The following is a 21,771-nucleotide window of genomic DNA, read 5'->3' as shown; positions in this document are numbered from 1 at the left end:
GCAATCATTTGGGGCAAAAGTTTCTGGCACAACTCAGTATTATGACCAAATGTCGCTCAGTGTAACCCTAATTATTGTAAAGAGAAAAGCCAGAACTTTCAGCTAGTACAACACTACCTCCTGCCTCCAAAGCATGTACTAGCACCTGCTCAAGCACAGCAAACATAGTGCCAAACCCTGACCAGGTGCTTTTCATTTGAGCTTATTTTCAGGAGGTTCTTGTTTGTCAGTAATAAAATTGCTTTAGTTCAAACAGTTAGGACTTCTGAAATATTCCAGAATCATCTGTCTGGGTGAGTCTAGTTCACACCGCAGTGGTAATCTGCGTTAGTCCTAGGTCATTGGATTCTTCTCTCTCTTGAGGACAGTAAGACGACATTTCCACGACTAGTCATACAGGTTTGTTTGTCCCGTCTGCTTCCCTCATGTAAGTTGGGTCTTGCACAGTGTTTCTGACTCTGCTGGTGCTCTGCCTGTCCATCCTCATCTTAAAGGGGAAGCAGAAGTCCTTGAAACATCTCTTGAAGTTTTCATCCAAGAAAGCGTAAAGGATTGGATTGAGGCTGCTGTTGGTGTAACCCAAAGCGATGCAGAAGTAATAGCTGGATATAGCAGCAGTACTGTGGGACACATCCCCTAACGCTTCAACCAGCACAAAAATGTGAATGGGAGTCCAACAGATAATGAAAACTGCCACGACCACAAGAACCAACCTGGTGATGCGGCGCAGGTTTCGATCTTTTTCTCGAGAGCCTGAGAGAAGCCGTACGCTTTTAAGGCGCAGGATCATCAGGGTGTAGCAAACTATTATAATGAGAACTGGAATAACAAATGCAAAGACAAAGACACAGATTTTCATGAAGATGTCCCACCACACGTAATCTCTGTCTGGAAACTGCAAGGAGCATTCAGTGCCAGAAGTATCTAGGAATGAAAGAAGCAAGAAGAAGAAAATTGCTTTATTATTAGATATTCTAAACAACATAATTATCATAGCATAAGCTAGAAAAAGTGATTATCATGTAATGTGATACTAATAAATGGAGTTATCATTATACTAATAAATTGAGTTATCATTAAATCACTCCAAGGAAAGCTTTCAATTGCCATTGAAACTGGTTTTATGCAGCTGTCTCTAGAAACTACTTAGAGAGATGGGGGCTTTTTAAAATGCATAACATTTATAAAATTTGTTTCCCATGGGAGGACCTAAAAATGCAGAGCACAAAAATAAAAATTTGTAAAGATGTTTCCATTTGAATCTTGCTGAGATTCAAAGCCAGCATGAGTACCGTGTTCAGTGGAGTAGAAATCCCAAAATTATTATCTAACTACATATGTTTTTGTCTGTGGGTGGAGACAGATTTTCAGTATGAAGGGTGGGAGCTGAACGAGGTTTTGATTGTAGGAAGATTTTGCCAATATATGCTAATTGTGTAATAATCTTTTACCACGTGCCCTCTTCCATGCAAAAGGAATACACGTAAGTGCTTGCATTCAGAAAAACTTATTTCCTGGCAACGTCGTCTTTTCAGTTAAATAGAAGCAAATAAAATATGTGCCTGCACAGAGTCAAATGGAAGCTGCTCTTTTTGCAGATCATGTCATTGAAAATTCAGCCTGCAGAGAGACTGCAGGATCCGGGCCGCTGACACCAGCCCACTCCCTTTCTGACTCCCCATGCCAGGGTGCAGAGCCACGGGCTGTCACTTTGTTTTATGTCCCAGAAACATTCCATCTGACAGGAGGCTGCTAAGGAATGAAATATTTGAGGTTTCATTTGCTGACCTCATTGGAGCCTTCCAGTATATAAACCAAGATGCAAGATAAATGGCCAGGCAAGAGAAGAGGTAAATTTACAACTACTATCGGCAGTTAAACTCTACTGAAGACAAGTCAAGGTAGCACAAGGATGTTTCACTCTGAATTATAGCCTAGATTTTATCCTCTTGAGTACTGCATTACTCTTTTTTTTCCCCCTACTGAATTTGTCATTTCTTCTCAAATTATTATCTATTGGGTTTTACTGAACCAGATCTAAGGGTGAAATGATTCAATATATTCTTGCACATCACTTTTTTGTATCTGTCTTCAGTAGAATTAGTCAGAAAAATTCCATCAAGCTCTATTTCCTCACTATCAAAATGCCTCACAAGTCAAGATGATATTGCAAAGAATTTGTTTTGAAAACAGCTGGGGGGAGGGAGGGAAATTGTCATTATGGTATCATACAGACATTTTCATGGTTAGATATCAGAAAGCTGTTCTGCGTGGCACTGAATACTAAAACATTGAATAAAAATGTCGAAATCAAGGCTAAACATTTTGAGGTTTTATTTTAAATAATATAACAACAAATGGCTGATTCTGAAAGCTGAAAAGGTAAATGACATATCTTTCAAGCCTGATGGAGGATACTAAGCTTACAGCAGGTATGTCTTGTCAAAATCTTGACACTCAGTCAACTTTTCTAAATAACTTGTGATCTAGACTTTCATATGTGTAGTTGCTTTTACTTATTTTTATTCTAGAAATGTCAACAACCACCTTCAAAGAAGTTTTCACATTGATTATTTATTTGTAGTAATCACAGCATAGCAGCAGCGATAAAATCTGGATGCAGCTGTAATACCTAGACTAGTAAAGCTGCATCCAGATGTGCAGCTCTGTATAAAAGCAAGATGTGATCAGGGCTGACTGCTCCAGACCACATCCAGCTACTCAATGAAGTCACCTCCCAGAGGGAACTGCCTCTTCAGACCTAGTGACATAATTTGACATATTTATGAAAATAATTAGGACATTCTTGCTACATTTTAATATCATTTGTAGTTTGGAATGGTATTTCAGAATTCCAAATTATTGAACACAAATTTAATGATCTCATTACAGTTTGCTTTCTATGGAAAATCTTATTCTAAATGCATTAATATTCACATGTTTCATTTGATATAGATAACACTATCAATTGTATGGAATCCATTTACATTTTCCCAATTTACAACAATTAACAAAAAAAAAAAAAATGCATTCCAGGCAAACAATCAATGAAGATCTTGTCATAATGCACAATATCATAATAATTTTCAGAAACTTTGGAAGATAATAAAATCCAATTTGTATTTTATTCTTGTTTCCTGAAAAGATGCAGAACTCAGAACTGGCACAAACCGAGTACCTAAGATTTCCTTCCTTCCTTTCTTTCCACTTTTTTCCTTCCTTTTCCACTCTGAAAGCCAAAATGTCCAAATGCCTCAATATATTTAAAAAAAAATGTTGTATTCTGGATAGTATTTTAGTGTAAATATATATTTTTTGTGTGTTTGATAAGATACCAATTGAAAATAATCTTAATCTTGACATGGGAAATGCATTGGTTAGGCATTGGAACAGATTGCTCAGTGAGGTGGTGGAGTCAAAGTCTTTTGAAGTGTTCAAGGAAAGGTTGGATGAGGTACATGGTTTAGTTAGTAATATAGGTGGTAGGGGGACAGTTGGACTGGTTGATCTTGGAGGCTTTTTCTAAAATTAATGATTCTGTGATTCTGTGATTCTGTGCTTCTGTGATTTGTTAGATATATTATTAATTATGTAACATTGAAGCACCCATATTCCTCTGTATTCAAATGGAGCCTTCATACTGTTACTGGGAATACTAATAGTACCTTTGTTTTTAATTATTTTTTTAAAATGAACAATTCTTCATCAAGAAAGGCTCCATTATAGCCAGGGAAGGAATATTTATACAGATGTAAAGTTTATTCTGTGGGAAAATGCATCTGGAAGGACACTGCTGGGAGCAACCCTGACCTGTGAGAAAGAAATGGACTAACTGGGCATGGGGTGGGAACTTTAAATATGACAACTTTTCATTCGATGAACAGTTTTCCTTTAAATCCGAATCCAACAGAGTCCCTGTAGCATATAAACAACAACTCTTCTGACCAAATTAAAGTTTCAGTCCCAAGCTCCAGCTGTCAGGCAATGGGAGGATCCTTGCTTTTTCCACCTCAGCATTTGTCAGAGCAATTCCTGAACACACCAGACAAGGTAATTGGCTGTAAATGCTCAAGAGAGACCTCAGCAGAGCTGAACAGTAGGGCCTGATGAGCATTTGCCAATAATTTCCAACTATGTTAGGCCCAGCTGAGCTGTGTATTACTGGTCTCTGTTTCAGGATAAAAAAACAACCACTAAAAGCTGCCTATCACATGGTGTGGAAAAAGCATTTAATCATTGCTGGCCTCACCCTTGATCTGAATGTGATGCTTACAGTGAATGACAGAAATATTCTCCTAGTTAAGCATGCTCCAACAAATCACCATCTCGTGCCCTTCAAGATCACACACATAGTGATGCAATCATTCTTCCCAAATGCAGCCAATGTTTCCTGAGCTGGTCATTGTTCCTTAGACACTGCCATAGCTTTATTGAGGAGAAGTTACAGCACTGCAAACCAGGACACTTGATCCCCCAGAGGGCTGAAAGAAGAGCTTCCAGAGAACTCTCCTGTCCCCTACACACCAGAAGACAGACTGCAGGAACAAAATCTATACATTGTCAGCCAAATCAATCAGCCCTTGATTCCTGAAATGTTTTGTTGGCATTGATCTGTGCTGTACAGTTTAATGCAGCATTTCTTGTCTCTGTCAAATAAAAGTGTCCTGATGGAAGTTTGCCATTTCTCTCAGGAGGAGCAAAGCCCTTCTAATAGAAAAGTTGGTTAATTCAGGAAATTATTAGTAATTTTTAAAAATAGTATTTATACAACAAACAAATAAATGTGTGTGCCTTGTATTTTATCAAGACATTCACTAACAGGATGGCCCCAACCCAAGGACAACATCAGAGACCTGAAGCCTTTTGGAGACATTGAGGTGCTCCTGCACCACAGTCATGCCTCTGAGTATGAAATATACGTGTGTGAGAATGGTTCTTCCCTTTCCTTCTCAAGGAGGATTTCAAATCGGATTAATCCCAAAGCAGGGAAGTTTTGGTAATGAGTCTCCAGTTATAAGGGCTAAATACACAGTCCTTCATGGGTTACAAATTTCAAGCACAGCCTACAGGTGGTCTGCATACAGGTATCATTGACTTGATGTTCTTCTAATTGCTTCCTTGCCATGGTCTGTATTCCCAGTTCCTCTGCTGGTCCTTATTCTCAGCTTTTCCAAGTCTCCAGATACATCTCCAACCCTTTCTGAACAAAAATTTGAGATACCAATGTGTTTAAGTTCGCTTGATTTTCTGTCTCCAGCTACTGCTGACTTTTGCTTTCCTTACCAGGCCTTCAAGTTTCTGTGAAATGGTTGTTGATAATAAGCTGCTAAATCTTAATACTAATGACAGTTGTAATATGAATACTAATGACAAGCAATCTAGTTTCTGCCCTTGGACCTTCATCAGAACTACTCTCACAATACCTATAAAGAGCACCTTAAGCTCACATGTAAAGTTTCACCCTAAACTGGTCTTTGATCTGTCTGCTGTGATCAAATTCCTGATTATTTTCCCCTGCTGTCTGCTAGAAGTTTTTGATGGTCTCATTCTAGCACAGACAATGCTTCAAAGCGAGTTTTGTTCAAAGTGCATTTGTTGGCCAGGGCAACCGAGCTTAAATGATTTATGTGTCAAACACTGATGTTCCACAATACAGTTTAAAGTGTCAGAAATGTAGACATACCTTTTGAAGAAGGGATCAGTCAGGTTCAATCAATATTCAAAGCTATATTTTTCATCATTTAAGAAACAAAAAGACTGACTTTTGAATGCTTATACTCACCTTCCCTTACTTTGGTACCTCCAAGAACTATTGCAGATATGCCAACAGATGAAGACAACAACCAGATACAGATGTTGATTATCTTCGCCTTGAGAGGTGTACGGAAGTCCAGAGCCTTGACAGGGTGACACACAGCAATGTATCGATCAACACTCATCATGGTCAGTGTGAATATGCTGGTAAACATGTTGTAATAGTCAATGGAAATAACTATTTTACACAGCACATCACCAAAGGGCCAAGAGTTCATCAGATACTCAGTGCTTTGGAAAGGCATGGTCGTGGTAACCAGGGCATCTGCCATGGCCAGATTGAAAATGTAGATGTTGGTTGCTGTCTTCATCTTTGTGTACCTGAAAAACAGAAATATTTTAGGCTTTAATATTTCAAAATATGATTCTGCACATTCAGATATATAATGGTTTAACAGTCAGACTTTGCCATAGTTAGGGTTTTTTTCTGACAGAAGTGCACACAAATGGAAAACCCTTGGGGTAATAGTGAATATATTTGACTCAGTCTGTCAGCACCTGCATTAGCAGCTAGAACTGTTCACCACAGGGAAAACAAGCTACATGAATACATTTTTATCCAGTTAGTCAAATGCTTGCTTCAATTCTATCTTCTCATATGATTCTACAAGAAAATAGCATTGCTACATTTGCAAGTGATCAAAATGTTTTCAATTTCCTTTCCTTAACTAACTGTCAGTGATCATAAGCATCCTGGTTTGTGGAAGGAACAGTTATCCCATTCTCCAGTAAGAGTTCATGCAAACTGTTGCACCTGCAAGGCTGGATTGCCGCTTACACAGTAGTTTCTCTATCTTGAATTCTCTACAGTGATGCCAATTTATATATATTTTAGACAACCCCTTTCTTTGCTCCTTCTTTTCCACATTTCTTATCTTTTCTTATCATTAGCTTCTCCCAGTCCGCTTTCTTGTGACTGCCAACGTAAGAGATGATTATTGTTTAAATACCACAGCGGTAAAAAAAATGGTCATACCAATATTTTTTTCTTCATCCCTTAACTTCATCAAAATGAAGCACTTGTTTTGCCCAGCTGGTAAGAACATCACCCTTCAGAGAATACCAGGATTAGGTTTGTTTGAGTTTCTTTTGAAACAACATCCTGCTTTGTTCTGCCCCGATACCAGTTTTGGGGGGACAGCCTGTGCCCCAAGGTGTGAAGGACTGCTTCCAGCTCTGCTATGGACATAAAGTGTGAAGGAAGATGCTATATTCCTCTTAACATAGGGATATACCTGACTCCTTTCTGAAATGCTACTCCCCAGCTAGTTACTTTTGCTCATTACTGTTAATTTATTATCAGATTCAATGACAGATTTTCTTTCTCAAGATTATTTCAGCCCCATATTTTGAATGTCTGCCCAAACTAAAATATACACACATAGCACAGACAGAAACACATCTAGCTAGATTTTGCTATGCTTTCATTAATAATTTTACAGTGCAAACAAAAGATTCAAGTAGTTCAGCTAATGAACACATAGGGCAGTGTGTCTATTTGTCTTTAAAACTTTGATATGTAAAATTAAAGATAATTAAAAAAAAAAAGTGCAGTGTTGACTAAATGTGCCCAATATGTAAATTAGCTATTAATTAGAATACGGACAGAAATGTCATTCTATTATCAATAAAAAATGTTAAAAATAGAGCCATTTTTTCTAAAACTCTCTCATGACAACTTTTTGAGAACATAAACCCAAATGCTGGTTCAAAGCATAGAAAAGAGAACTGCAAGGGAGAAATAAACCCTTCTCACCCAGGTGCCATGCCCAGGCTCACATCCTGAACAAAGCCATAGCTGGTGAAACGTTAGGTATCTCTGAGCAAAGACAGATAAAAGGAAGCAGCAGCAAAAATTCTACACTGATGGTGTGACCACTGTGGTCCAGACTCCTACCCCAGTTTGAACTTCTCAGAGATCAAAGGTGGAGTGAGGAGGCACCCACTAGTCAGAGCTGGGCTTGTGCCCCCTCCCAGACGAACCTCCTCAGGTTGAGGAGGCAGTCTGTCCTGTAGGTCATGTGACAACCTGTAAGGCACTACTTACACACAAATGTGAGAGCATACAGCTAGGAGAAATAAATGTAAGACACATTAACAGACCAGGATCTTTCCTCCTGGTTTAAAAAAAAAAAAAGTAAATCTGAGTGCATAGAATCATAGAATGTGTTAGGTTGGAAGGGAACTTTAGAGGTCTTTTAGTACAACCCCCATGCAGTAAGCAGGGACATCTTCATTAGATCAGGCTGTTTAAAGCCCCATCAAGCCTGACCTTGAATATCTCCGGGGTTGGGGCCTCAACCACCTCTTTGGGTAACCTGTTCCAATGATCGACCACCCTCATACTGAAGAATCTTTTCCTAATATCCGACCTAAATCTCCCTTTTTCGAGTTTAAAACCGTTACCCCTCATCTTACTGCTACATGCCATTGCGAACAGTTCTTTCCCAGCTTTCTTATAGGCACTTTTCAGGTACTGAGTGCATTTCAGCTGTACAACTGAATAAAAACTCACTAAACACTCAGACTGCAAATCTGTGCTAAGATAGACTAATTTCCATTAAATATCTGAAAAGGAGTAGTAGAAAGGGGATTTTACTTCAGTGGACATCACCAATGATATTTGGAATTGTTGTCTTGGTCAGATTGCAAAAAAAGACTATGAGAAGTTGGAAAGGATACATAAAAATGTGCCACAAAAATAATCTAAAGGACTGGAGAAAATTCTTACTGCGAGTAACTTAAAGAGCTCAGCACATTTAGTTTATCAAAAAGAACACTGAGAGGTGACTTGATTACAGTGTCTGAAGACCTCCACAGGGAGAAAATAGCAGGTACTGAAGAGTTCTTTCAGACTGCAAAGAAAAGCGTAACAAGGACAAATACATAAAAGTCAAAGCCAGACAAACTCAGCTTAGAAACCATCATGGATTTTTCCTAACGTCTGAGGTGATTATTACTGGGAACAAATCACACAAGAAAGGAGTAACTTTTCCATCTTTTGATGTGTCCAAATCAATGTCTGCTGCTTTGCAAAGGGTGTGCTTCAGTCAAATACAAGTTACCAGAGTCAATACAGGAATATTTAAATGAAATGGTCTGGCCTATGATAAGCGGAGATGAGGTAGCTAACAAGTCTTCTGAATCCTTACTTCTGTATATCTTTGGAAAACTTTCACAAGGGTTTGGATAGGTAAAGTTTGCTTTCACATTTAGAAGAATTCATTTGGCCTTTTTTTCTTAAAGTAAATAAGAAAAGTCAAAAATAACAAAGAGGATCTTCTTAACCTTTAAAAAAATATATCTGAAAGACTTTATAGCAGACATTTCCTGTTCCTTGCACCTGAATTCAATTCTTGTTGTGACACTATGACCGTTTATATCATATTTTCCTGGTAACCTTTTCCCTTCTCACCCCAGCCTTCCAGTGGAAGAGTAAGACAGATCCACTATAAAATGCCACTAGTTTTTTAGGCAACTTCAGAATTAGAATTTTTGAAGCTGCAACACTAAGCGTGTTCTCTGTATATACACTGGTTATGTTATACATGTAAAAAGAACAATTTTGATTTTTTTGGACTATGCAACACATGCACAAGTAACAAAATTAGTTTTCTTCACTACGATTGATCCAACAGGAAGGCTGTCTCATCTTTCACAGGTAGTAAGAAATATAAACTCATCCCAGCATCAGCATTTAGACAACTTCCAGTGTAAACAAATCAAAGCTGTATATGGAAGTGAAAATATACCTGGGAAAAGAAAAACCCCCAGCGTGCCATTCCTCCCATAAATCTCTGTGAAAGCTTTAGCTTATTGCAGGAGCACATATGCACACAGCAATCCCAGCTTTGATAACCTCACCTGGCGTGCACCTCATGCTTCCCCATAGCTCACCATCCTGGCAGTCCCATGGCTTGGGATGGAGGGGACCTTAAAGGTCATGTAGTTAATGACTAAGTGTCACCTGGATCATGACTAACTGGCCCTGCCCAAATCCACCCCAGCTCACAGAGCACAGGCACCTCCTTGCACCACTCACTCTGAGCCAAGACTAGGGACTTGACCCCTTTTCTGGCAGATGTTAAAGAAGGTGAGAGACCAACAAATCCTGTTCCAGTAAATACTTTATTAAATTTAGGCAATCAGTTGTTCCAGGCGCTGCAGAGGGATCATGTGTAGCTAACTCAGGGATGAAGGTTGTACTAGTTAACTTCAGCAATGCTAAGTCCAAGCACGTTTTACCAATGCAATGTTAAAACTCATTGATCTCACACTAGTAATGTAAAGATCTTGATTACTTTCACCTGAAAGCATTGGCCTTCATGTAAATGAGATGTTGGTCTTTAAAGTTGTTAGGCAATCTAGATTAAATCATACATTCATTTAGAAGTTAATAAAATTCATAAATGCCTTTGAGAATCTGGGCTCAGTCATCCGAACTCCTTTCCATGTTTTTAATTAAACACCTAAAAATTATTGAAGGCTGACACGCCTCTGAAGATATGTGCTTGCAGGCTTAATCAAAAGTCCAGTTAAAGTACTGGAGTGAGTGGTGTTGCTGTCAGATACTTTGAAGTGAGTCTCAAATATGAGATGAAGGGTTTAACTGCTTTTCTACAGCTCATTCTGTTGCACCAAATTGCAAATGTGGTTTCAGGTTTTCCTACCATATCCTATGTTCCCCCAAATCTGCACTCAAACAAGGTCAAAACAGTGATCAATTATGGTAATCTTGCCTTCCTTTGAAAAATTAGAATTATTGATTGAATACCTGAATTTAATTTTCGGAAAAAATACTACTACCTGTTTTACTTGATCTAGCAGAACAGGACATAACTGGCTGGACATAACTACAACATAGATGCCACAGTGATTATTAATAACCAACAGCTTCTCAATGTCTTTGATAAATAACTTCCATTCATGGGAAATCCTGTGTCTACAAAATGGTTTGCTAAATACTGGGATTTCATATTAAGACAACAGCTTTTTTAGTACTGCATAGGAATAGAAAGTACCTCTCAAATCAGGTCTTAAAATCTAATTTCAAGAGGCAGAAAAACCTCTGATGACTTAAGTTAGTTGGTGGATCTCAAGACTACTTGTTGAGCTATAAGCAGGCCTCAAGCCTCTGTAGACTTTAAATAACTGGAAGATATACGGAAACCCTGCTGAAAAATAGTCAGGATGAAAAATAAAACTTTTGTTTGGATGTATTTGTTTGATGGATGTATGATGGGAGTTTTTAAGGAGCAAGATTGAAATGATGTCTACTTATATTTCAGATGTAAAATTCACAAAACTATCACACCTTAGGCTAAGTCTACTTTCCAAAAGTTTTTTGAGACTGATTTTAATCACACCCTTAGAAAATTTCCCTGATTTCTCAGTTGACTCATCATTGCTGTAGTTTTCCTTCTGGAGTAGAATTTACTTTGTGCATTTTTTTAAGACAGTGAATAGGAAAAAATCACACCTCCAGACTAACCTTATCAATGAAATCGTGGTAAGAGAAGAAGGAAGCATGTTGGTATGCTTTCAGAAAATAATCACAATGCATTACTAAATCTGCTAGTAGCACCCTTTAAAGTTCTTATCTCAAGCAGACAAAAGGAGTGTGATTCTAAGGTACACCATAACATTAGTAAAGCTAATACAAGTTGAGAAGGAAGCTCTGGTCAGTTCTTTTTTCACATAATTGTAATAGGCTGGAATGTTCCCTGCAGTATGAAATGAGGGATGGGGAGAGGAGAAACACAAACATAGTACAACAGCGTACAGTGTCAGAGCGAAGGTACAAAAGCATGAAATAAAATGAGGTATAGCAAACATATTTTTGGCAGATACCTGAGTCACTGGATGAAAATGAAAGCTAAAGCACATCTAAAAGCAAATTGCAAAACCACCTATCAGCAGGATGCAGGCTCTGTTCCACTGGGTACCTCTGAATGAAGTATATGGAGATTGAGCAGCTGAAAATCTTAGTCAGGAAAGCTCTAAATCTGAAGGCGCTCTCAATATCAGACTGCGTCAGAACGAGGGCTGGGCGAGGAATTAAAAATGAAAGCCCAATCAAATGCAAACAAACAAACAAACAAACAAAATCCCAACCCAGGAGGATCTGTTCTAAACAAATACCATGTCAAAAGGATGGCCCAGCTATCTGTTGGATCTTCATAAGTTAATATAAAAGGCTTAAGCCAATAGGAAACTAAGACTGAGGTACTTTAAAGAATGCAAAAATTAGTATGCTGCAGTTTCTATGTTCATATCAGGTTATATGCTATTACCATGTTTTGAATGACAGACAGAATTTAGCAAAGGCTAGGACCTCAGAAAAAAATAAAGGCAAACATTGTTACTGCACACATTTAAAGGTTGCCTGTCTTTAGCATTAAAATTGTTCAGAGACTACAAAAAACTGCACCTGTTGCCTACAAAACTGTCCTAAAGTGGAATTGTCTTTATTAATAAGCACATGTGGGTACCTATTTTTAATCAGCTTAAAGAAGAAAAGCATAATCTTGTCTTGTATTCTCCCCTCAGAGAACATAATCTACCTGAATGTCAGAAGGTATCATTAAAATGCTTAAAATTTACCACTAGCATTCATCCTCTGAATTAGCCATAAACTGAGCCTGAACAAGATCTTGCAAATTTAGATTACATGTGGAAGTTTTCCTTCCTGAGCTAAACAACCAGTTTCTGAATTATAGAAGTTCAAACCTGCATATATTTTTTTGCAAGCTTAAGAGCCCCTTTTAGAAGAAATATGCTTAATGCTGGGAACACAAATATTGTGAAATTTGTACTTCTGTACCATGATTTTGCTAGGGGAGCTCATAGAAACATCAATGTTCTGTGGTTTATTGTTGCTTAAACTGAAGCAGTGAGAATGCAGAATTCTGCAAAATCAATACTTTATCTAAACCCAGTGTGACTCTTTTATTATTGTTATTATTACTGAGCCTAGACAATTAGCTTAGACTACACAGCTGAGCTTTTGACCTCTATTGGTAAGAAAGGTAAACCTAGACCCTGTCAAGCAGCTGAACCTGTCTCTTGAGAAACTTACTACTGCTGCAGATGTTTTCTGGTGACCAGTCATGCTATGGGGAGTTCCCAGGATGTTACACAGCCCATCCACCCATCCCTGATGAGTGCTGAGTCTCTGTCTCTGTTAACACACACCTTTCCAATTGTTCTTCTCTCTTAGAAGGGTTTGGTTTCTTTCTTGAACGGCATGAGCTCCCTTAGCAGATCAAAGTGCTTCCTATGTGCTTGTGGAAGAGGAAAGTAAGCAGTACAGAGGTTGCCTGGTAAGAGAACAAATCTCATTGCTCAAGGGGATATCAGATCCAGAAGAAGATTTTTCAGGGTCTTACTTCCCCTCTTATTCTTTGGAGAGGATCTGATCTCCATAGGTAGCTATGCATGCAGAAGTTGATTGGAAGCAGACAAATGTTATCAACATTTGCTTCCCCTAAGATGTTTCTTCTGGAGACAAATAAGGAAAGAATTCAGCAATCTCTCACATGGGGGTCCTTGCCCCCCAAGAGTGATGTAAGTATCACTCTTGTTCTCAAAAAAAAAGCACCTGGTCTGCATTTAGCCACAGGGATGAATAATAGCTGCCACTGCTGAGAGTGTTTTATAGGACAACCACATACTTGGCCATGTGGAGACCTGAATCTCTGGTCAGTACTCCTGTAATAAAGTTGAATGGGAGATAAGGGACCTCACTGTAGCACAAGTACAGAATTATATGGCAAGGCAACAAATGCATACACCAGCAGCAAGACAGCTCAGGGAAAAGTCATCGGTACCTCACAGGAGGCAGCCGGGGGTGCAGTGGCAAGTGGCTTTTTCTGGACCCTACCCATTCAACTGTTTTCCATACCTACCTCAGAGAAGCCCATAGCACAGACCAGCTGAAAATACAAAGGCGATGATATAAGTAAAATGCAGGAAACTTTAAGACAGTGTCAACTGAACAGCACAGCTGATAGCTTCCATGCTGAAAATACTCTTTTTCTCCTGTACACTTTAACAAGCCCATCATTCTGAAAGAGCAAGTCACAGATTTACAGATTCACAGAACTGTAGGTGTTGGAAGGGACCTCCACTGATCGTTGAGTCCAACTCTCCTGCCAAAGCAGGTTCCCTAGGACAGGTTGCACAGGGAGGCGTCCAGACAGGTCTTGAATATCTCCAGAGAAGGAGACTCCACACCCCCCTGGGCAGCCTGTCCCAGGGCTCTGTCACCCCCACTGTGAAAAAGTTCTTAGACATATTACCTGATGCTGTCTGTCAGCCAGCAGCATGGTAAAAATAACTTCTGGGTGTGCACATTAAATAAATACTGAATGGCTTGTCCGAACTAATCCTACTATTCAGATTCCCATCTGTCAATATTGAGGGCCGCCTTTCCCAGTTGCTCTATGGTAGCCACAGTGGTTAGGCTACTTACAGCACAGTGGCAAGCAGATTTAGCTATGTAGTCAGTCAGCACATATAAAATCCTGTCTTCCAAGTGCTGGGTAGCTTAGTTGGGGAAGCAATAGGACAAGGGGTAATGGTTTTAAACTAGAAAAGGGAAGATTTAGGTTGGATATTAGGAAAGGATTCTTCAATATGAGGGTGATAGATCACTGGAACAGGTTGCCCAGAGAGGTAGTGGAGGCCCCATCCCTGGAGATATTCAAGCTCAGGCTTCATGGGGCTCTGAGCAACCTGATCTAGTGGGGATGTCCCTGCTTACTGCAGGGTGGTTGGACTAGATGACCTCCAAAGGTCCCTTCCAACCTTACACATTCTATGATTCTGTGATTCTATGATTCTAAGCCTAGATATTCACTCACAATGCACTCCTGAATGGCACTGACTTTTAGATCAGAGATGAACAGCCAGACAGGGCACCTTGTGTTGCAGAAGTGGACTGGTGTGAGGAGTGGAAGACACAGAAAGGATCTGGACATGTTCTTGCCATGTATTAGTGGAAATTCATGCACTAAAGTAAATCACACCAAGCTGTCATACTCATGCAGAGAAGACAGAGATTTCATCATAAATAGTGTCTCAAAACTGAAAATAGCAAACTGCCTAGAATTAATTTTCACTTCCCTAGGGATTAGAAGGTGAATCTAATGAGAGCTGAAACCTCTGGCTTCAGGAAAAAGAAATATTTTGAAGATAATACACAGGCTAGCATACAAACTTCCCAAAGGACCATGGAAATGCTGTGCACCCTTACCTATTCTTTATTGATATTCTTTTTTATACATTCTGCAGAGTGCCAGCCTGGTCAGATGCTCCTCTGCCTATGTCCTCATTCCATCTCTACACATCCCTTCCCCACAGCTAATTCAGTTTGTGCACTCACGTCTGTCAGCACACAAACCAACACTCATGCTGCCCTTTCCTCATGTGTCTCAAACTCCAACAACAAACAAAGTGCAGAGTTTTCCTCAAGGAGAGGAAAGCACAGGCTTCACACTTCACACAAGAATTAACCAATTCTTGCAGATGGGAGTACCAAAACAGACATGAAGTAAACTTCCCAGAAGTAGATAATATGGAAGGTTTTCTGGATGCTTTTCCTTTAGAAAGTAATATGTTACTGAATTCAAAGCTATCCTTGGGAACTCATCTGTTTCAGAGAATTTCACTTAAGGGAAAAACTAATCACTCTTTGACGAGACAGGGAGAGTTGACAAGCCAGGAAGTTTATCTCTCCTTGCTCTTAGTGCATCCCAGGCCACCCAGTCATTAAGAACTCCCTGCCACATCACCCCTTCAGCAAATTCATAATCCTCTGTTGGGAAAAAACAAATAAAGGGTCCACATTCTTTCCTTGTTCCCAGTCATTCCTCTGTCCCCTTCACCAGGAGGGCTTAGCCAGCCTGCACTCCCCCAACATCATCTTCACCCTCCCCACACTACAGCCAGGAGCATGAGCTTCCTCACCACTCTCCTTGCTGAGGACAGGGACACTATCTCAAGTTTTCTGCCTCACCAGCAGGAAAGTTCTTGTAAGTTTTCACTTCTGACAGTTCAAAAGGGCTCCCCATAATTTGTCTTGCATCCAGACATTGATTCCTGTTATGCTTTTCTCTGAAATAAATGACCACCTGGCCGCTAGCCCAGCGGAAGTGTCTGGATAGACACCAAATTACATTTCAGAAGCCAAGCAGATTGCTCACCATAAGCTCTAGCCTCTCTGTAATGCTGTCTCTAGGAAATAGCCCTTCCAATAATTTCTCTCTCTGTTTTTTTTCAGAATCTGCTCTTATTCCACAGTGTCATATTGGGAACTCATCTTGAGTTTCTTGTCTGCTTAGAAACCTGAGGTCTCACTTATTCATTGTCTACCAGGGTATTACATGTATTAAAGACATTTAAATTTTGTTTGAATAACTGTTTAAACTATGCTGTTATTTTATAGACCTGTCCTCTTCCGTGTTTCCTGCTACGCTGCTCTTTGTGTTGGTAATGATCAGTCTTCAAAGTCATGATGAAAATTCTGACAAGTTTGGTCAAACCCTGCAGAACCTACCAAACCTACCTTCATTCAGTGAGGTAAGGCCAGATGCTCTGAGCTCCTGCAGTGAGTTACTATTGATTCATTTGATACCTGTGTACTGATAGGAGTAAGGTGTCAGATGTTTGATTGGGTAGAAAAAGATATAAAGCTGTAAACTTCACAGGGTAGGCCTACATACAGGTAGTCCTTCAGTTTTAGCAGCCAAAACCATGATTTCATAAAAGAATGAAATCATACCGACTGCAAGTAATAGGAAATAGGTAATTCGGTTAGGTTGACTCTTCTGGAGCATCATTTTTCATTTCAGAACAACATTCTTCCCAAATATAGATTAAGTAAATTGGAAAAATAATTTGGAGCAAATTGAGAAGTAATGTTTTGATGTTGCCAAAATCTAATCTTGATTTAAACCAATATATTAAATTCATTTCAATTTTATTCTTTTTTAAATATCTTTTTTCATTCTCGTGAAATGAATGATAGAGAAGATTTAAAAACAATCTGGAAAGGAGTTGATTTTATATGACATTTTTAACAGACTCTTCCTGTTACATAAGATGCTATTCGACTCGATGAATATAAGAATAAAAATGTATTACTAGTTAGATTTTTTTTTTCCACATTAGACTAAGCAGAGGAATACAAGCTTTTTCTTTTCCCTTAGGAATGAATCTACATATCTATGACACAGCCTCTTGTTAAAACTGTTTTTGAATGCAGAAAATTATTCAGTTCAGTGGAAGCTCGAAAGATAATTTTAAAGAAAGACAGGATAGGCTAGTTAAGATCCTGATGATGGGAACTGTTGTCAGTAAATGACTTCAGGAACAATGGAGGTAAGGCACCTAGAAAAAGTGAATCTGGAGTGGGGTAAGAAACGTGTCTCAGAGTATTTGCCAGAGTAAGTTTATGGTGTTGGTAAGAGTGAATCCATAGTTAAAGTTACAACTTTAGTCAGGGGACTTTTCTTTCCTTACAGTTGTTACTGGAAAGCACCATTTTCTTTAAAAATCAACACTAAATTTTAGAGAAATAAAGTCAGGAGGGAGGAGAAAGGGAGGAAAAAGACTTTTTGCTTCCAAGGACAAGACTGACTTATCAATTTCAGCCAACTATTTCACTTCCAGAAATATCTTCTAAGACCTCAGAGGTAAAGCTAATCTCAAAAGAAAAGGTTTGGGGTTGAGATAGTCTCTGACTATGCCAAGACACTCACAGCTGTACAACTTTATTCAGGTGAGGTCAGGTAATTTCACCTGGTTTCTACAAATCCATTTCATGCCCCTTCTCCTCATCCATAGGGGAAGGACAGTGTTTCCACATTTCCCACCTGTGTACGAGGCAACATGATGCCCTCTTTCTCTCCTACTCTCTCCCCAAGTAAAGCAGCAGCCGCAGGAGACCATGACACCTCGTGTGCCTTGGCTCGGCGTGAGCAAGGCACTGTCAGTCCACCCAGGTGGCTGCTGGGCTGTCTGCAGATGCCCTGGGACTGATACTGATAGATGTGCCTCACAGCTGAGGTGAACATGAGAAGAGTTCCTGCAAGCCATCCACAGCGTGAGTGCCCACTGCAGAAGACATGCAAAGGGTGCAGGGTCCACTGCGTACTCAAGACAGCTCCTTCTGCACCTTGAAAATAACTACTCATATGTGCTGGAGCACTCTGAAGTGCTCACAATAGTCCTAGTCTTGCTCTCTTAGGATTTTTATTGGTTGGGTTTTGGCTTATAAATCTAATAGTTGCTGTGTGTTTAAGACAGTGAATACCAGTATCTTCATTTTACACACAAGGAAACCAAGTCACAGGATTATGAGGTGACCTTCTCAGGACAGAAAAAAAGTGTTGAAGCCTGGTAGCAAAACCAAAAGAATAATCCAGGTCTCCTGAGACATGATTTAATAGACCATGCTGCCACCACCCTACTAAAGTACCATTCCCAATTGGTCTTCAACACAAATCTCTCTTTACAGCTGTCCCAGACTCAGCTACTTTTCTTTCAGGAGTTTGTACATGTCAAAATGCCAGTCTCCTGTTGTTTTTCCTCTGGAGGAACTCTGAGATGGTTTTCCCTCACAGCAGAAACACACTCCACCACACCTGAAGGAGATTTTGGGCACCCAGCACCCCTAATGCATGCTGCTGACATGCCGATTCACTGGTCTCCCCAGGCTTCTTCAGCAGCCCTTGAGCAGAAGTTGCAAAACTGTCCCTGTGGATGTATTAAGGAAGGTCAAAGCCTACCTATGCCACAGCTTATGAATGAATTTGAGCCTGCTTCTGAGGCATCTTGAGACTATTTGGATTCTCCTGGATCTACCACAGCATTGATGCTTCAACAGCTTCATTGAAAGTATCAGAACAAAAGGAGTCTTGTTTGTGCCACCCAAAAGATGATTTGATGTTAACCCTGAAGTGGTCAGGCAGTTGGACTAGGTGATCACTGTAGGGCCCTTACAACTGAGCTCTTCTAAAACCATGTGCTGATGAAAGAGCAAAGGGAAGAGAACCAGACCTGCATTGTCTGCGGGTCTAGAGGGGATTAGGAGGAGAACAGCAGATCTGGGATTCAGAGAGGCAAAAAACAACAATGAGGGGGCCTCACACAAACCTTGTGCTCAGCTGGAGGGTGAACAAGAGAGACAGTGTGTCCCCATCATCCTTTAGAGTTGTGGCAGCTGGATGAGAGGCAACATGGGACAGCTGGGGAACACAATTTCCCTCTCCCCTGCCACCTTCTTTCACAAACTTCATATAGACCTTGGCTTTCCATACAAAAGGACATCACTGCAAGCTATATTTTTTAATGGCTCATGAAAAACCCATCTTGAGATGCAGTCATGCAGAGAATGGATGTGAGGAAGAGAGAGAGAAATGAGAAAATAGGACAAGAATGAAAAAATACACCTCTTGCATGAACATTTAGGGTTCATAAGAAATGTTTGAAACTGTAGGTCTGCATGTACAGGCATTTTGGCTAATGATTCTAGCAATGCTTAAAGCATTTGCCACAGAGAAAAGCTAGGAGAGAGGGATACTGGGGTTTAAAAAAATAACCAACACAACCCACAACAAAACAAAAACCGATGGGTATTTTGTCATTTTTAGGGGTTTTTTTTGATCATGTAACCAAGAGATAGGCCAAGAGGAAACTGAAGCAAAAGGCTAATGTAGGAACTGGTAGGACAGGGAGCCATAGCTAGTTAGATCCTCACAAAAATAATCTTAGGGGCTAACAGAAGGAGAAAAGAAAGGAAATACATATACACCAGTATAATCCACACATGATAGCTTTTAGGTTCTGGCTGAATCTGAATATATTTCCATTGACCAGGCCAGTTAATGGACTATCATTGTTAGCAACTGATGGCTTAAAAAAAAATCTGCATTTGCAGCAGTGTTTTTGTCAAGTACAGAGTCTCTCTTCTTGCAAGAGAAATACAAAAAGAAATGAAATCTCTACTCTGAATGAAGGGAAAAGAGCATGTAGGGGTGTAAAAATTACAGCATCAGAAAGCTGGAGCAAACCAGTTTCTCCATTGACCACAGGAATCTTTATTTATTGCAAGGGGATTTTATTTCCATTATTGAAGAGTATTCATCTGGTTATGACTCATCTTTCATGAAGCACCCCATCAATACCTTCACTGTTTCTAGTTAAGTTCCCCCTATACCAAGTCTGACAATTGTTTCACCATCCTGCAATTGCTTCACCCTTATCATGGATGCTTTACTAACAAGATCTCTTCCACTACCTCCATTTTTTCTTTCTGTGCACGACCTGATTTCATTTGAGCAATAAATACATCACAATTTGTAAATTTTTTTCTGGAATTTTTTGCAGGATTCTAATGGACTGTGAAGCAAGAGGCCAAAAAGTTACACAGTTTTAGTCCTTTGGTTGCTCATCATCTCCCTGCTGAGCAGCACTCTCCAAACATTTTTATACTTTGCAAAGGAGAAGGACAAAAGGAGAGAGAAATCGTAGTGCAAGCTAAAATACACACCAATACCTGAGCCTAAGGGGAATCACAATCGGTGCATTTCATTAAGTGGTTTCATATGAAAAACTGCCTGTCACAGACACCCAGCTGTCTCCTGAAAAACAACAGGGAGGGTATTTCAGCATCTGCTTCGCTTCCTTCTATCCAACACCAACAACCGGAGTTAAACACCACTGGACAGAGAAGCAATGCCCCTTGCCTTATGTTGAGCACTGCCACGTATCTTTATCGTTTCCTTTCCCCTCCCCACCCCACCCCCCCCAACTCGTTGAACGAGCCACCGGGTGACAAGGCAGTGACATATCAAAGTCCACACCAGCAGATACATACGCTGTCCCTCGGGGGCTCCTCACGAGGTGGGGGGGAAGCTGTTTTGAGTTTTCCTTCCGCCGGAGCTGTCCTCGGATGCCAGCATCTTCTCGTCCCTAGAGGGCACCCGATGAACGCAGCTCTGGGGCACAGAGCGCCTTTCCAGCAGGCTGCGGGATTCAGCACTTCTAAGCAGCTTCTCCCTTCTGCCTCTGACTGCACGTCCAGGCAAACAAGCTGGGACTGGCAAGGCTGGGGTCATGCCGGGTACTTTCTTCCAGCTCCTCAAGTAAGCACTCCCAGAGAGCTCCCATAAACTAACCCCATCCCTCCCCTGCCAAATTTAGGGGTGGCCGTTTGCACCTCTGTGGTCAGGCACTCCAAAGCCCCTTACCTTATGATGACAAACATGACCAGAGAGTTTCCCACCAAGCCGACAACGAAGACCACCGAGTAGACAGCAGTGATGATGATGGGGATGGCAGGAGAGATGCTGGTGTGGTTGTGCTGCGCGTCCCCGAAGGCCCCGGTGGCATTGCTGTCGTAGTCTGCCCAGCCCAGGAGCCAGCTGCTGCTGGTGCTGGGGGGACGGCAGGGCCCCGGGGAGCAGGTGGAGTCCGGCTCCTCCCGGAAAATCTGTACCGGGGCATCCATAGGGGCACAGCCCGCTCAGGCAGGAAGGAGACCCAGAGGAGGGTGCAGACAGCAGGAGGCAAGTATGCTGGAAAGAGGGAACAGAGGGGAAGGAATGGAAGTGCAGTCACAGCCACTGGACTTTAATACCTCCAAAATTTTTACATGCTAAGGGGAGCTCTGCTGTAATGGGGACTGTAATTCACCAAGCAGAGATTTAAGCAAAACACATTCATATTAAATAATTACAAGATTTACATCTCACTATGTAAGAGGTAAGTGCTGCTCCTCCAGGTAGACAAGGAAAGTTTTCCTCCACTTTCAGAGACTGCACAGAGAAACAAATCAGACGGGAAACAGCTCAGATCCACCCCCACACTTTAACCCTCTCTCTCCCATCCTCCATATTTTAAGTCAAACAATATCCTACTGACAGGGGTCCTTCCTGCCTAAGCTCTGCTCTA

General features: G+C 40.5%; 1 protein-coding gene across 1 annotated transcript; it reads right to left on the bottom strand.

Annotated features, from left to right (window-relative positions):
- Window positions 1–391: 391 nt before the first annotated feature.
- Window positions 392–21,328, bottom strand: OPRK1 (opioid receptor kappa 1; the record flags this gene model as incomplete). The annotated part of the gene is made up of 3 exons (XM_084260802.1): window positions 392–924; window positions 5,783–6,135; window positions 21,069–21,328. 3 exons carry the CDS (start codon window positions 21,326–21,328, stop codon window positions 392–394), a joined length of 1,146 nt encoding a protein of 381 aa, XP_084116928.1.
- Window positions 21,329–21,771: the final 443 nt, after the last annotated feature.

The sequence above is a fragment of the Gallinula chloropus genome, assembly GCF_964237585.1.
Source record: "Gallinula chloropus genome assembly, chromosome: 2".
NCBI lineage: Eukaryota > Metazoa > Chordata > Aves > Gruiformes > Rallidae > Gallinula > Gallinula chloropus.
The sequence above is the reverse complement of the archived record's forward strand: the minus strand, read 5'-3'. Positions and strand labels throughout refer to the sequence as shown.